Below are 15,396 nucleotides of genomic sequence, written 5' to 3'. Positions count from 1 at the left end.
TGGTCCAGAGGTTAAGAATCCGTGTGCCAATGCAGGGAACATGGGTTCAGTTGCTGGTCCAAGAAGATCACACTTGCCATGGGACCATGTGTCACAACTACTGAACCCTTGCCCCCTGGAGCCCATGGTCTGCAACAACAGAAGTTACTATGATGAGAAGCCTGCACTCCAGAACTGGAGAGTAGACCCTGCTGGCTGCAACCAGGGAAAGCCCACGGGCAGGAACGGAGACCTGTGTGTGTGTATATATAATATTATGTACATTAAATTATATTAATATATTATCATAGATAACATTAGTTATTTATTATAATATAAATATTATATAAATAATGTAAATATAACATATTTATCATAAGTGCAAGTGAAAGTGTTAGTCACTCAGTCATGTCTAACTGTTTGCAACCCCATGGACTGTAGCTCGCCAGGCTCCTCTGTACATGGGATTCTCCAGGCAAGAATACTGGAATGGGTTGCCATTCCCTCCTCCAGGGTATCTTCCTGACCCAGGATCGAACCCAGGTCTCCCACATTGCAAGGAAAGTCTTTACCATCTGAGCCACCAGGGAAGACCATTTATTATAAACAAATAATATTAATTTATTTATTATAAATAATAAATGTATTAAAAAATAAATAGATACATAATTTTTTTTTAAAAAAAGAGGGAAGTCAGAGTCCTTTAGTTACCTCACCTTGGAAGCCACCTCTGAGTCACACCGGAGTGAAGGGGATTACACCAGAAAGTGGAAATCGGTGCAGGCCATCTTAGATGCCGCCTGCCACTTGTGTGCATTCCAAAGTCAACGTCCGAAGGATAAATGTGGCTCTCCTCTTGATCACTCTCTGGGAAAGAACAGGGACTACACATGGAGGAGTCAGCTGGTCATTTTCCCAGGTGAATGAATGAATGTAGTTAGGTGATCCTCACCACCCAGTAAATGGCAACCCACTCCAGCACTGTTGCCTGGAGAATCCAATGGACAGAGGAGCCTGGCAGGATACAGTCCATGGTCCAAAGAGTCGGACACAACTGAACACACACACATGATAAAGCATAGGTCTGTTTTTAGGGCTATAGCTCTAAACCTAAAACTACTTTTCTTGTATTAGGTTGTTTACTATGTCATTGGCTGGTCCAACAGAAACAAATCTGGGTGGACATTTCCCGGGCACAGCCGTCGAAAATGGCGGGAGTTCCTCAAAAAGGGAGAGCAGCAGCCCAGGTTTTCCCAGGAACAGCGACGCTTCTGACAAGAGTGTTGATTATAGCAGATCTCGGTGTTCCTGCAGAAGCCCAAGCTCCCACTACGATTATTCCGAAGACTTTCTGTCTGCATGCTCAGAAACCACAGCTAGAAACAACTACTTAGAGAAGCCCACAGTAAAAGAAAAAAAGGAGAAGAAGAAGTATAATGTTTCTAAAATCTCCCAACTTAAAGGTAAGAAGCAAAATCTCCCAACCAAGACCAAATTTCGGGTTATAATGACATTATTATTTAATGAACTGGTAATCGGGAGTGGCCCATATTCAGTTTTATTGTTTTTCCAGATTGTACCACTACTTACAAAATTATAAGTATTACAAGTGAATTTTTTTATAGAAGGAGTAGGAAATAGAGAAATTAAGAATAATCACCAAATTGACAGAAAGCCCTCTTGCCCAGCTCACCCTCCTGGAACCCGTGAGTGAGGTTAGTTCCGTTTTTAGTTAACAGGTGGCCCTGTTACAGCGCACCACAGTACTTGGATTTCACGGGCTTCTTGCCTTTCATCTCAGCTGAAGAGGCAAGGTTTCAATCTCCAATGAAATGTAACTATCTGTCTCAGCACCCCACGAAGATGGTCTTCAAGTCCGGTGAGGCATATTGACAAAGATGCTCTTTAGGAACAGGGCTGGTCAAAAGGCTGTTAATGTCATTTCCTTGCGGATTTTAAGAGTAGCAACAGCATCAGCTTCTAACTGTCCAAACTGGGAGTAGCTCTGCACCATCCTCGACCTCCTCACTTCCTGCCCCCTTGCCTAGACTGTGGTTATTCCCAGACATGCAATACTGGGCTTATAAATATTCCCTGTGTAGAAACCACTGCCACTCTTTTCCGGCTGGGACCATCAGAACTGGTGTCAGTAAGTGGCCGAAAAACAATTAAGAGCCTGTTGCATGTGGAGCACGTCCAGTGCCACATTCCCCCAGGGCCTGCCTCCCACAGCCAGCCTGCCTGGGACCCTGTGAAGAGCTAGAGTCTTCAGTTGCCCTTCTTCCCAGCTTCAGAGCAGGGAGTCTTCATCTAAGACCTGACTCTGGGAGCCTTAGGGAATCCTTTGCATTTTGTGTGTGAGTGTGTGTATCTGTGTGCATCTATTTGTGTTTGTGAACTTTCTAGGGAGAAGGACTCATAGTTTTCCTCCAGGTTCTCGAAAGGTTTCACAGCCCTTCCTCTGGAGAGGTGGGAGTCCTGCACCCACTGGCAAGGCCAGGGCAGAAGACCCTGCCAGGAAAAGGCTGAGCCACCAGGAAAGCCCATCCCAAAGAATAAACCCCCCAAAATTCAGAAGTAGTCTGGCCCCCATGGGTTTATGACAAGAAATCATCAAACAATATACTACATCTTACACTGAGTCTAGAATTTCACAGAACTGTGTAAGAAGGCAGTTAGTGTTTATAAAATTATTTCTATAAGAAATAAAATGCATGTTGAGTTCTAAGAGACAATACAAATTTTTTAAACTGATTCCTCATTTATTTATTCCACAAATATTTATTGTGTCCTTTATGCAAGATACTTATTCATAAATTGGCAGCAGCCCAAATGAACTATCACTTCACAGTGGACTAGAACCTAAATTCCATGATCCAAGTGAGGGTTTCCCAGGTAAAGAATCTGCTGCCAATGCAGAAGACTTCGATCCTTGGGTATGGAAGATCTCCTGGAGGAGGGCATGACAACCCACTCCAGTATTCTTGCCTGGAGAATCCTATGGACAGAGGAGCCTAGAGGGCCACAGTCCGTTGGGTCACAAAGAGTTAGACACTGCTGAAGTGACTGAGCATGCAGAACCTGCTTGTTCTCCCTTGGGTACTCTTTTGTGTATGAATACTCTCAAATTATTTTAAATAAATCTTGGCTGCTTCTTTAACCCAAATTTTATGCCCCTGAAGATCCCTGTACCCCAATGTATCATTCAGTTCAGTCGCTCAGTCGTGTCCGACTCTTTGCGACCCCATGAATCGCAGCATGCCAGGCCTCCCTCTCCATCACCAACTCCCGGAGTTCACTCAGACTCATGTCCATCGAGTCGCTGATGCCATCCAGCCATCTCATCCTCTGTCTTCCACTTCTCCTCCTGCCTCCAATCCCTCCCAGCATCAGAGTCTTTTCCAATGAGTCAACTCTTCACATGAGGTGGCCAAAGTACTGGAGTTTCAGCTTTAGCATCAGTCCTTCCAAAGAACACCCAGGACTGATCTCTTTAGGATGGACTGGTTGGATCTCCTTGCAGTCCAAGGGACTCTCAAGAGTCTTCACCAACACCACAGTTCAAAAGCATCAATTCTTTGGCACTCAGCTTTCTTTATAGTCCAACTCTCACATCCATACATGACCACTGGAAAAACCATAGCCTTGACCAGACGGACCTTTGTTGGCAAAGTAATGTCTCTGCTTTTGAATATGCTATCTAGGTTGGTCATAACTTTCCTTCCAAGGAGTAAGCATCTTTTAATTTCATGGCTGCGATCACCATCCGCAGTGATTTTAGAGCCCAGAAAAATAAAGTCTGACACTGTTTCCACTGTTTCCCCATCTATTTCCCATGAAGTGATGGGATCAGATGCCATGATCTTCGTTTTCTGAATGTTGAGCTTTAAGCCAACTTTTTCACTCTCCACTTTCACCTTCATCAAGAGGCTTTTGAGTTCCTCTTCACTTTCTGCCATAAGGGTGGTGTCATCTGCATATCTGAGGTGATTGATATTTCTCCCAGCAATCTTGATTCCAGCTTGTGCTTCTTCCAGCCCAGCGTTTCTCATGATGTACTCTTCGTAGAAGTTAAATAAGCAGGGTGACAATATACAGCCTTGACGTACTCCTTTTCCTATTGGGAACCAGTCTGTTGTTCCATGTCCAGTTCTAACTGTTGCTTCCTGACCTGCATACAGGTTTCTCAAGAGGCAGGTCAGGTGGTCTGGTATTCCCAGCTCTTTCAGAATCTTCCACAATTTATTGTGAGCCACAAAGGCTTTGGCATAGTCAATAAAGCAGAAATAGATGTTTTTCTGGAACTCTCTTGCTTTTTCCATGATCCAGGGGATGTTGGCAATTTGATCTCTGGTTCCTCTGCCTTTTCTAAAACCAGCTTGAACATCTGGAAGTTCACAGTTCACGTAACTGTGTTGATGAAGCCTGGCTTGGAGAACTTTAAGCATCACTTTACTAGCGTGTGAGATGAGTGCAATTGAGTGGTAGTTTGACCATTCTTTGGCATTGCCTTTCTTTAGACTAATGTAAATAGAAAGCAATATATTTCTATAATTTGATTTTCAAAATGTGGATATTTCTTTCTTTTGTAGAAAAATTTACTTTCAGACTCCTTCAGTTATACCCTTCCTTGCTGTGATTTTTCAGTACAATGCCAAAACCTGTGTGCACATGGGTGCATGCTAAGCCCCTCGGTCATGCCGACTCTTTGTGACCCCATGGACTATAGCCTGCCAGGCTCCTCTATCCATGGGATTCTCCAGGCAAGGTTCATTAGTGGAATACTGGATGGGGTTGTCATTCCCTAGTCCAGGGGATCTTCCTGATCCAGGGATCAAACCTGCAACTCCTTATGTCTCCTGCACTGGCAAGTAGGTCCTTTACCACTAGTACCACCTGGGAAGCCCACCAAGACGTTTTGTGATAGTCACTCAAAAAACTGGTATACCTTCTCTGAGATCCTCTCTCACTGAAGTGGATCAGTGATGAAAATAGCCAAATCTGAGCCTCAGAAGAGCTCCCAGTCTGCCTGATCCATGATCTCTGTAGTTCTGAGAAGGAAGAGAATAATTTAAAATAAGGTGTGTGTGTGTTTGTGTAAAGGTGACTGTGGATAACTGAGGACTTATTGGTGGGTGAGTGAGAGCTGGCTGTGGGTGTATGTGTATGAAAGACTGATCATTTCTAAGCAATGATGAAAAGGTTTTATTGTGGATCTTTATAACTATGAAGGTTTCTACACTTGCTCTGAGCTCAGAAATTTTAAAAAGGGGGAAAAATGGTATAGCCAAAAAGAAAAATTATTTTACTGCATTCATTTGCTTGGGACACCTTTTGCCCTATTGTCTTTGGGCAGAGGTGGGTGGAAGCCCTAAGGTGGGGTTGAGGAGGTATGCTTTGCGACTGATGCTGGAGCTGTGGAGAACAGGAAGGGGAAAGGCCTTTGAACCTCTTCCTACCCTGGTCCTTGGAAGAAGGGGCCACCTTCTTTAAGGTGACCTGGAAGAGAGAGAGGACCCAGCACAGGGTAGAGCCAGCACCAGCAGGAACGTGGCTCAGGATGAGGACCTGAACCAGACTGAGGGTGCCGACGGCAGGAACAGAATGGGACTGCGACACAAAGATGAAGATGACAGGACCATGACGGGGCAGGGAGGATGGGCACAGCAGTGTGACAGGAGGACAGAGGTGCTTTGAAAAGGAGGATGGGGGTGAGGGTGCACCTGGGGAAAAGGCTGAGGAAAGAGGAGAGGCTGGAGCCAGTGAAGCGGGGCTTGGGCTTAGGTCTGTTCAAAGAGCTTATTTCACTCTTTGTACTGGGAAGGCATGACTAGTCTTGAGTAGTAAGAGTCACTTTTTAACTAACTATGAACCTAGATGTACATGTTTTTTGTGAAATAATTTAAGTGTTTTAGCTTAGTAGTTTAACAACTAGGTATCTTAAGAGTAGTTTAACCATTCAGCTTTTTTAAAAAAAGGAAAGTGCTAATCGCTCAGTCGTGTTTGACTCTTTGTGACTCCATGGACTATAGCCCTCCAGGCTCCTCTGTCCATGAGGATTCTCCAGGCAAGAATACTGGAGAGAGTTGTCACCTCCTTCTCCAGGGGATCTTCCCAAACTCGTGATCAAACCCATGTCTCTTGTGTCTCCTGCATTGGCAGACAGATTCTTCACCACTGAACCACCTGGGAAACAGATAGTGTGGTCACTGTGAAATCTGTGTGGTCTGTCACCCTCAAGATCCACATGCTTTATCCCCGGAAAGTGTCCTCTATCTCTGCTGGCTCATTGTTTCCATCACAGGCAGAATTGCCTTTCCCACCACGAGACCAAACACAGTGAGGCATGTCTCAAACAATGTGTCCTCACTTGGGCCAATAGCTCAGGGCTAAGACCCCAGTGACACTGGCCACTAAGAGCCTTTCTCTCTGCAGGATGAGGATCACACATTTTTAAATTCTAGAATCCAGTTCCAACTGCTCTTTCTCAGAATATAGGTATCCTGATATGTATACAGGCACACATATGTGTACATACACAGATGCACATATGAATATCATATAAACGCACATACCTGTGGGGAAGGGGCAAAGGCACACAGGCCTGAGTCTGTTTCACCACTTACTAGCTGTGTGCCCATTGATAAGCATCATCATTAAAATGGGATAATAGACACTACTGATACTATTTATAAAATAGATACTAATGAGAACATAATATATAGGGAATTCTACTCAGTGCTCTGTGGTGACCTAAATAAGAAGGAAATCCAAGGAAGAAAGGATGTGTGTACACATAGAGCTGATTCACTTTGCTGTACAGCAGAAAGTAACACAACACTGTAAAGCAACTATACTCCAATGAAAAATAATTTAAAAAATAAAATGGGATAATAATACAATGATGTTACATATACAGTTGACATACGCAAATTCAGTTATATGAGCTTGGTGTAATATCATTTAGATGCTTTTTGATTAAAATAGTTTCCTGAGCACAAACCATCTAACTGGTTAATTGAGTGCCTAGCCAAAAGCAACACAGGAAAAACTGCCTATGTTTGATATATTGAGAGATAGAATACTTATATGAATTCTCTAAGCAATTTAATGGCTCTTTAAACATCTTTTTAAATCTATGAGACCTTCATATATAACTCTTGGCTCTAATGTTACCCTCTAATTGCCTCATAACATTTTGTTGGCAGAATTACGTCAGATAATCTATTACACAAAGCATTTAATTCAATGCTTCACATATGGGAAATGCTTGGTAAATGTTATTTATTCTTATGGTTTTTAGTTTACCTTTTATAATAGAAGTAAGTGCGGGTTTTAGAGTCAGAGAAGACCTGATTTCAATTCCTTTTATGTCACTTTGTGGTTATGTAACCATGGACAAATGACTTATAATCTCCAGCTATAAAATGGACTACTACTGACCTTAAAGGATTGCATTAAATGAGATAGCTAGACATAAAGTACCTAGCCTAAAGCACGAGTATTCATTCAGTGTTAGTTCCTTCCCCTTCTACCTTGCGTGTGTATGTGTATATGTGTGTGGGAGTAGGGGAGAAGAGGGGGTGTGGGTATTACAGATACCTGCATACTTACATATCTATATGCATGATTGGGCTTCCCTGGTAACTCAGCTCATAAAGACTCCACCTGCAATGCAGGAGACCCTGGTTTGATTCCTGGGTCAGGAAGAGCCTCTGGAGAAGGGATAGGCTACCCACTCCAATATTCTTGCCTGGAGAATCCCCATGGGTAGAGGAGCCTGGCGGGCTACAGTCCATGGGGTCACAAAGAGTCGCACGTGACTGAGCAACTAAGCACATACATATGACTGTAGTAACAAACTGGATTATCTTCTTACACAGGCCAGAAGGAAATCTCGGTTAGAAAAAAGCACAGCTGGAATGTACCATTTCTCAACTCTCAGATCAGTGTGGCTGCTCAGCGACGTGATGCCATGATTCACCGCATCCTGTCAGCGAGGCTTCATAAGATCAAAGAACTGAAGAATGAGTTAGCTGATCTGCACCACAAAGCGGAAGCTACAGTCATAGAAAACCAGTTTCTGAAACAAGTCCAGCTTAAGCACTTGAAAGCTATAGGAAAATATGAGAATTCACAAAATAATCTACCTCAAATTATGGCCAAACATCAGAACGAAGTGAAAAATTTAAGGCAGCTCCTCAGGAAATCCCAGGGAAAGGAAAGAGCCACGTCGAGGAAGCTGAGAGAGATGGACGGTGAGCTTCTGAGGACAAAAGATGCCTTGCAGGCACTGCAGAAGATTTCTGAAGAGAACAATCTTCCAGAGAGAGAAGAGCTCACTCAGAGGTTGTCCATTCTTACAGCTAAGATGGAGGCAAACGACAAAAAGATACAGGTCTGTACTTCAGAGGCCTAGGAATGTTAAGGTTCCAAAAGCAATGTGGAGAGGGTGCACATTCATAATACTTGCCTGAGGAATGAAGCACTACTGAGCTGAGCACACGGATGGTGGTATCCGGTGGGGATGGGGTGGGGGCAGGGAAGGGGAGGTGCACAGGAGAAATAGCAACAGCCCCTCTTGTTGTGGACTGAGCCAGGGCTCCTTCTGTGTTTGTGTCACCCAACCTAACTCAGGTCCACTCGTCCACAGGCAGCAAAGCCAGTCTACTGACACTGTGCTGAAGTGCTAAAGGAAAGAACAGCATTTACTGCAAATGTCAAGCAAGGAGTCCAGTTAGTTAGTGATCAAAACACCTGAACTCCCCCAGTGGCTTTCAGGGAAAATTTTTTAAAGACAAGGTTTGGGGTGGTGTGTTATGTGATCAGTTCATGGATATTCTTCTTGATTGGTTGGTGGTGAGGTATTCAGGAGTCAGCGTCATCAATCTTCTGGTTCTAACCAGTCTGGGGTTTATGTGCTTGTGGGCAGCACGCAGTTAAACTTCTTCCACCTGGTGGGGGTTCAGTATCTGCAAAACAGCTCACAGGAAATGGCTCAGAATATTACCTATAGCCCTTGAGGAGGAACTACAAGTTCTTAACTTTAATAGCTAAACTATTATTATTTTGTCTTGTGCTGTGTTTAGTCGCTCAGTCATGTCCAACTCTTTGCTACCCCATGGACTATAGCCCACCAGGCTCCTCTGTCTATGGGATTTTCCAGGCAAGAATACTGGAGTGGGTAGCCATTCCCTTCTCCAAGGTATCTTCCTGACCTAGGGATCAAACTTGGGTCTCCTGCATTTCAGGCAGCTTCTTTACCGTCTGAGCCACAGGGAAACAAATTGTCTTACTTTACTATTTTCATTTCTTTCTGCATCTTCTCACTTCTCTGATTAAATTTGCTCTTTGGAACTCAGGCAAGTTGTAGGAGGCTAAAGTTTTTCTAAAGACAGGAGGCAGACGGAGGACATGTGGTGAGGAGGGGTCCCTGTTCCAGAAAAAGCCCCATAGTGTCCTGCTCGGTTACAGTTGGGCTCATTTATCTGGAAATGACCATTCTCTGAGACGCTCTGGCTGCCAGGGTTAGGGGAGTCTGTTCATATGCTGGAGGGCAGTGTGTTGTGCTATGTCGTGTTGTGCTATGTTGTGGGAAACCTCTCTTAGAAAGTGAGCCTCTGCTCCAAAGTGCTTCTGAAAAGATCACTTCCCTAAACTGTAAGTGCATCTCCTCACCCCCTTCCTTGTTCTCTCCCTCATCCATCTGTACAGTCATCACCACAAAGACCCATGTCCTGGAAACAGAAAAGTTTTCTAGGTAATATTCCTGGAGACAGATAGGGGAAAGGAATGTAAATCACTGAAGGAATGGATAGGTTGCTATTCCTCAAGGGTGCATGGTGGTTAAAAGCTTGGGTTTACACGGGGTGATTTGGGAGAACACTGATTACACTGGGAATTCTGCCTATTCTACATTAGGTGGTTTGGTCACTATGAACACAAAATGGAATGGACACAAATGGAATTAACTTACTCTTTCATTCCTTAATGGCGAAGGACAAGTATTTTCTATGAAATAGAAATCATTCGTGAAGTAGACAAGTATTTACTTGAAATAACAAGACATTAAGTTCATTTCAGCCATTTCTCAGTTATTTCTTTTTTGGTAAAAATCCTTCTCTATTTTCAAAGAGAATTTTCTCACATAAAATGGATATGTGAGCCACAGGACATAATGAGGAACCTCCTTTTTTACTGATGTAAATAGTGTACCAAGGTTCTAATGTTTGGCCATTCAGGTAGCATTGAATCCATCTTAGCATCTGTCTGTCATGTGAAAGTACATGTGTTTGTATCTCATCTACATATTTTTAAACATATGTTTAAGTAGCTCATGTTTCTATGCTGCTGCTGCTACTGCTGCTAAGTCGCTTCAGTCGTGTCCAACTCTGTGCGACCCCATAGACGGCAGCCCACCAGGCTCCCCCGTCCCTGGGATTCTCCAGGCAAGAACACTGGAGTGGGTTGCCATTTCCTTCTCCAATGCATGAAAGTGAAAAGTGAAAGTGAAGTCCCTCAGTCATGTCTGACTCTTAGCGACCCCATGGACTGCAGCCCACCAGGCTTCTCCAACCATGGGATTTTCCAGGCAAGAGTACTGGAGTGGGGTGCCATTGCCTTCTCCGATGTCTCCATACTACAACCAAAACCAAAAAGAATTCAAGAACTACTTACCTATTTTCTTATCAGGAGCACTTGGTCATATAGGAGATTTCATTTGGTTTTAGGGCATTTGGTGGGGGGAAAACATTTGTGGAGCAAAACATGTAAGTATTTTTTTAGTGTTAATATTTTAGAAAGTGTGGTTTTAAAGATTATTTCATTTCAACCCCATTAGTTTACCATATTTTACACTTTAATGAGAAAGTGTTAATGTTATAATGAGGGAATCCATAAAGGGAAACTTTATGGTAAAAAAGGAAAGAAAGGTCTTTTTAGGCCAACCTCCTATTAAAGTCCTGCTCAAACAATTCTCCAGTAAAACAGGTCTCATTCCAGAAAGGTGAATATGCAATAGTAAATCCTGCATTTTTATAGAAGGTTATTGGAGAAGGAAATGGCAACCCACTCCAGTACTATTGCCGGGAAAAACCCATGGACAGAGGAGCTGGTAAGCTACAGTCCATGGGGTCACAAAGAGTCGGACACAACTGAGCAACTCCGATACACTCCATTGTGCTACTAAGTCAGTCATTTCGCTGTCTCACATATAACCCATTCACACGGGTGTGGCTCTGTGAGGCCCCAGCATAATTTCCAACCTCGGTTATCTGAGAATCACAGTCCCACAGAATCATGATCTGCACTGATGCTGGTAAAGCTTTCAGCAAGAGATGCTTGAAAGATTTTCACAGAGTGCACTATATGCCAAGTTGCATAATACTTCATTTCAACACAATTGCTTAGGTTTAGTTTGAAAGTATAACACTGATTATACTTATTGATTTTCAGGCTCTGTTCCAAAAAAAAAAATTTCCTTTTTATCAAATTCCAGAGTGTAAAAAACATCAGACTGTAAACATGATATTTATTCTCTAGAGTTGGGATCTGAGATTTTGGGGCTTTGTGCCTCTCTGTGTGTGTATGATAATTTTTAGTTCTAATATGTGTTCTCCCCACTAAAATTATATTAAAATCTTGAACTTTTCATAAGTGTAATTAGTTTCATTACAGTTGAAGTTTTGTATAATACTACACTGGTCACAAAGAGCTGAAATATGTACTGTTTTCAGGACTTGGAGAAACAATTGAGGCTGAACAATAAAGCCTTTACTCGGCAGCTGACCTTTGAGAACCGGAAGACCTTAGCAGCTCAGGCTGCCACAAAGACTCTGCAGATGGAAATAAAACACCTTCAACAAAAACTTAAGGTACTTTTTTTTAAAAGCAAAATGTACGAAAACTTGTGAAATTCAGCTTCCAAAAATATCAGAGCTGTTGTTGTTCAGTCACATCTGACTCTTTGTGACCCCATGAACTGCAGCACACCAGGCTTCCTTGTCCTTCACTATCTCCCGGAGCTTGTTCAAACTCATGTCCATTGGTTCAATGATGCCAACCCACAATCTCACCCTCTGTTGCCCCATTCTCTTCTTGCCCTCATCTTTTCCAGCATCAGGGTCTTTTCCAATGAGTTGGCTCTTCCCATCAGGTGGCCAAAGTATTGGAGTTTCAGCTTCAGCATCAGTCCTTTCAATGAATATTCAGGACTGATTTCCTTTAATATTGACTGCTTTGATCTCCTTGCACTCCAAGGGATTCTCAAGAATTTTCTCCAACACAACAATTTGAAAGCATCAATTCTTTTGTGCTCAGGCTTCTTTATGATACAACTCTCACATCTGTACATGACTACCAGAAAAACCATAGCTTTGACTATACGGATATTTCAATTCAGTTCAGTCACTCAGTTATCTCTGATTCTGTGACCCCATGGACTGCAGCACACCAGGCCTCCCTGTCCATCACCAGGTCCTGGAGTTTGCTCAAACTCATGTCCATTGAGTCAGTGATGCCATCCAACCATCTCATCCTTTGTCGTCCCCTTCTCCTCCCGTTTTCTATCTTTCCCAGCAACAGGGTCTTTTCAAATGAGTCAGTTCTTCACATCAGGTGGCCAAAGTATTGGATTTTCAGCTTCAACGTCAGCCTTTGTCAGCAAAGTGATGTCTCTGCTTTTTAATATGCTGTCTAGGTTTGTCATAGCTTTTCTTTCAAGAAGCAAGTGTCTTTTAATTTCATGGCTGCAGTCACCATCTGCAGTGATTTTCGAGCCCAAGAAAATAAAGCCTGTCACTGTTTCCATTGTTTCCCTGTCTAATTGCCATGAACTGATGGAACCAGATGCCATGATCTTAGTTTTTTGAATGCTGAGTTTTAAGCCAGCTTTTTCACTCTCCTCTTTCACATTCATCAAGAGGCTCTTTAGTTCCTCTTTGCTTTCTGCCATAAGGGTGGTGTCATCTGCGTATCTGAGGTTATTGATATTTCTCCCAGCAACCTTGATTCCAGCTTGAGCTCTGTCCAGTCTGGCATTTCACATTACATACTCTGAATATAAGTTAAATAAGCAGGGGACAATATACAGCCTTGACATACTCCTTTCCCAATTTTGAACCAGTCTGTTGTTCCATTTCTGCTTCTGTTTCTTCCTGACCAGCATATAGGTTTTACAGGAGACAGGTAAGGTGGTCCGGTATTCCCATCTCTTTAAGAATTTTCCACAGTTTGTTGTGATCCACACAGTCAAATGCTTTAGCATAGTCATGAAGCAGAAGTAGATGTTTTTCTGGAATTCCCTTGCTTTTTCTATGATCCAATGGATGTTGGCAACCAGTTGATCTCTGGTTCCTCTGCCTTTCCTAAATCCAGCTTGTACATCTGGAAGTTCTTGGTTCATGTACTGTTGAAGCCTGGCTTGAAGCATCTTGAGTATTACCTTGCTAACTTGTGAAATAAGGGCAGATGTACCATAGTTTTTACATTCTTTGGCATTGCCCTTATTGGGAACTGGAATGAGGACTGACCTTTTCCAGTCCAGTGGCCACTGCCTAATATATCTTTAAATTACTTAAAGAATAGCTTTCTCAAATTAAGTTTTTCCCCTAGGAACATAAATTATTAGAATGAGTTAACAGCCTGATGAATATGCATTATAATTAGAAAAATTAAAACTCTATTTACAAAACTTCTGTTATCATTTTTTATCTCATCACATGAAGTAATAGTATTGTACCTTGTTAACACTTTCAGTTCAGTTCAGTTCAGTCGCTCAGTTGTGTCTGACTCTTTGCGACCCCATGAATTGCAGCATGCCAGGCCTCCCTGTCCATCACCAACTCCCAGAGTCCACCCAAATCCATGTCCATCGAGTCAGTGATGCCATCCAACCATCATCCTCTGTCATCCCCTTCTCCTCCTGCCCTCAATCTTTCCCAGCATCAGGGTCTTTTCAAATGAGTCGGCTCTTCGCATCAGGTGGCCAAAGTATTGGAATTTCAGCTTCAACATAAGTCCTTCCAATGAACACCCAGGACTGATCTCCTTTAGGATGGACTGGTTGGATCTCCTTGCAGTGCAAGGAACTCTCAAGAGTCTTCTCCAACACCACAAAATAGTGTCAAGTGAAATATGTCAAACAGAGAAAGACAAATACTGTATGATATCACTTAAATGTGGAGTCTAAAAAATACAACAACCTAGTGAATATAACAAAAAAGAAGCAGACTCATGAGTATACAGAACAAACTTGTGGTTAACAGTGGGGAGGGAAGGGTGGAGGGGTACTATAGGGGTAGGAAAGTAGAAGGTATAAACTAAGCTACAGGGTATAAACTAAGCTACAGCTCGATAAAGGACAAAAATGGTATGGACCTAACAGAAGCAGAAGATAGAAGATACTAAGTAGAGGTGGCAAGAATACACAGAAGAACTGTACAAAAAATATCTTCACGACCCAGATAATCATGATGGTGTGATCACTGACCTAGAGCCAGACATCCTGGAATGTGAAGTCAAGTGGGCCTTAGAAAGCATCACTACAAACAAAGCTAGTGGAGCTGATGGAATTCCAGTTGAGCTATTTCAAATCCTGAAAGATGATGCTGTGAAAGTGCTGCACTCAATATGCCAGCAAATTTGGAAAACTCAGCAGTGGCCACAGGACTGGAAAAGGTCAGTTTTCATTCCAATCCCAAAGAAAGGCAATGCCAAAGAATGCTCAAACTACCACACAATTGCACTCATCTCACATGCTAGTAAAGTAATGCTCAAAATTCTCCAAGCCAGGCTTCAGCAATACGTGAACTGTGAACTTCCTGATGTTCAAGCTGGTTTTAGAAAAGGCAGAGGAACCAGAGATCAAATTGCCAACATCTGCTGGATCATGGAAAAAGCAAGAGAGTTCCAGAAAAACATCTATTTCTGCTTTATTGACTATGCCAAAGCCTTTGACTGTGTGGATCACAATAAACTGTGGAAAATTCTGAAAGAGATGGGAATACCAGACTACTTGATCTATCTATTGAGAAATCTGTATACAGGTCAGGAAGCAACAGTTAGAACTGGACATGGAACAACAGACTGGTTCCCAATAGGAAAAGGAGTACATCAAGGCTGTATATTGTCACCCTGCTTTTTTAACATATATGCAGAGTACATCATGAGAAATGCTGGGCTGGAAGAAGCACAAGCTGGAATCAAGATTGCTGGGAGAAATATCAATCACCTCAGATATGCAGATGACACCACCCTTATGGCAGAAAGTGCAGAGGAACTCAAAAGCCTCTTGGTGAAAGTGAAAGTGGAGAGTGAAAAAGTTGGCTTAAAGCTCAACATTCAGAAAACGAAGATCATGGCATCTGATCCCATCACTTCATGGGAAATAGATGGGGAAACAGTGGAAACAGTGTCAGA

At 42.7% G+C, this 15,396-nt stretch overlaps 1 protein-coding gene and 2 non-coding genes across 4 annotated transcripts in view; all 3 read left to right on the top strand.

Moving 5' to 3' along the window:
- The window catches only part of LCA5L (lebercilin LCA5 like), a 41,669-nt gene that overhangs the window by 14,690 nt on the left and 11,583 nt on the right, over window positions 1-15,396 (top strand). The window contains exons 3-6 of one of the 2 annotated variants that reach the window (XM_070387179.1): window positions 1,114-1,442; window positions 1,712-1,858; window positions 7,863-8,377; window positions 11,715-11,852. In XM_070387179.1, the coding sequence (XP_070243280.1) occupies window positions 1,124-1,442; window positions 1,712-1,858; window positions 7,863-8,377; window positions 11,715-11,852 (1,119 nt within the window). In that variant the 5' untranslated portion in view covers window positions 1,114-1,123. The remainder of the gene's footprint in view (window positions 1-1,113; window positions 1,443-1,711; window positions 1,859-7,862; window positions 8,378-11,714; window positions 11,853-15,396) is intronic. The other variant, XM_070387249.1, reaches the window with a different exon arrangement.
- LOC138989508 (small nucleolar RNA U2-19) lies at window positions 4,957-5,036 on the top strand. The gene has a single exon (XR_011465803.1). It is a non-coding gene; the product is annotated as a small nucleolar RNA U2-19 (small nucleolar RNA).
- LOC138989503 (small nucleolar RNA U2-30) lies at window positions 5,166-5,235 on the top strand. Its single transcript, XR_011465801.1, has one exon. It is a non-coding gene; the product is annotated as a small nucleolar RNA U2-30 (small nucleolar RNA).

The sequence above is a fragment of the Bos mutus genome, chromosome 1, assembly GCF_027580195.1.
Source record: "Bos mutus isolate GX-2022 chromosome 1, NWIPB_WYAK_1.1, whole genome shotgun sequence".
In the NCBI taxonomy this organism is placed as follows: domain Eukaryota; kingdom Metazoa; phylum Chordata; class Mammalia; order Artiodactyla; family Bovidae; genus Bos; species Bos mutus.
The sequence above is the reverse complement of the archived record's forward strand: the minus strand, read 5'-3'. Positions and strand labels throughout refer to the sequence as shown.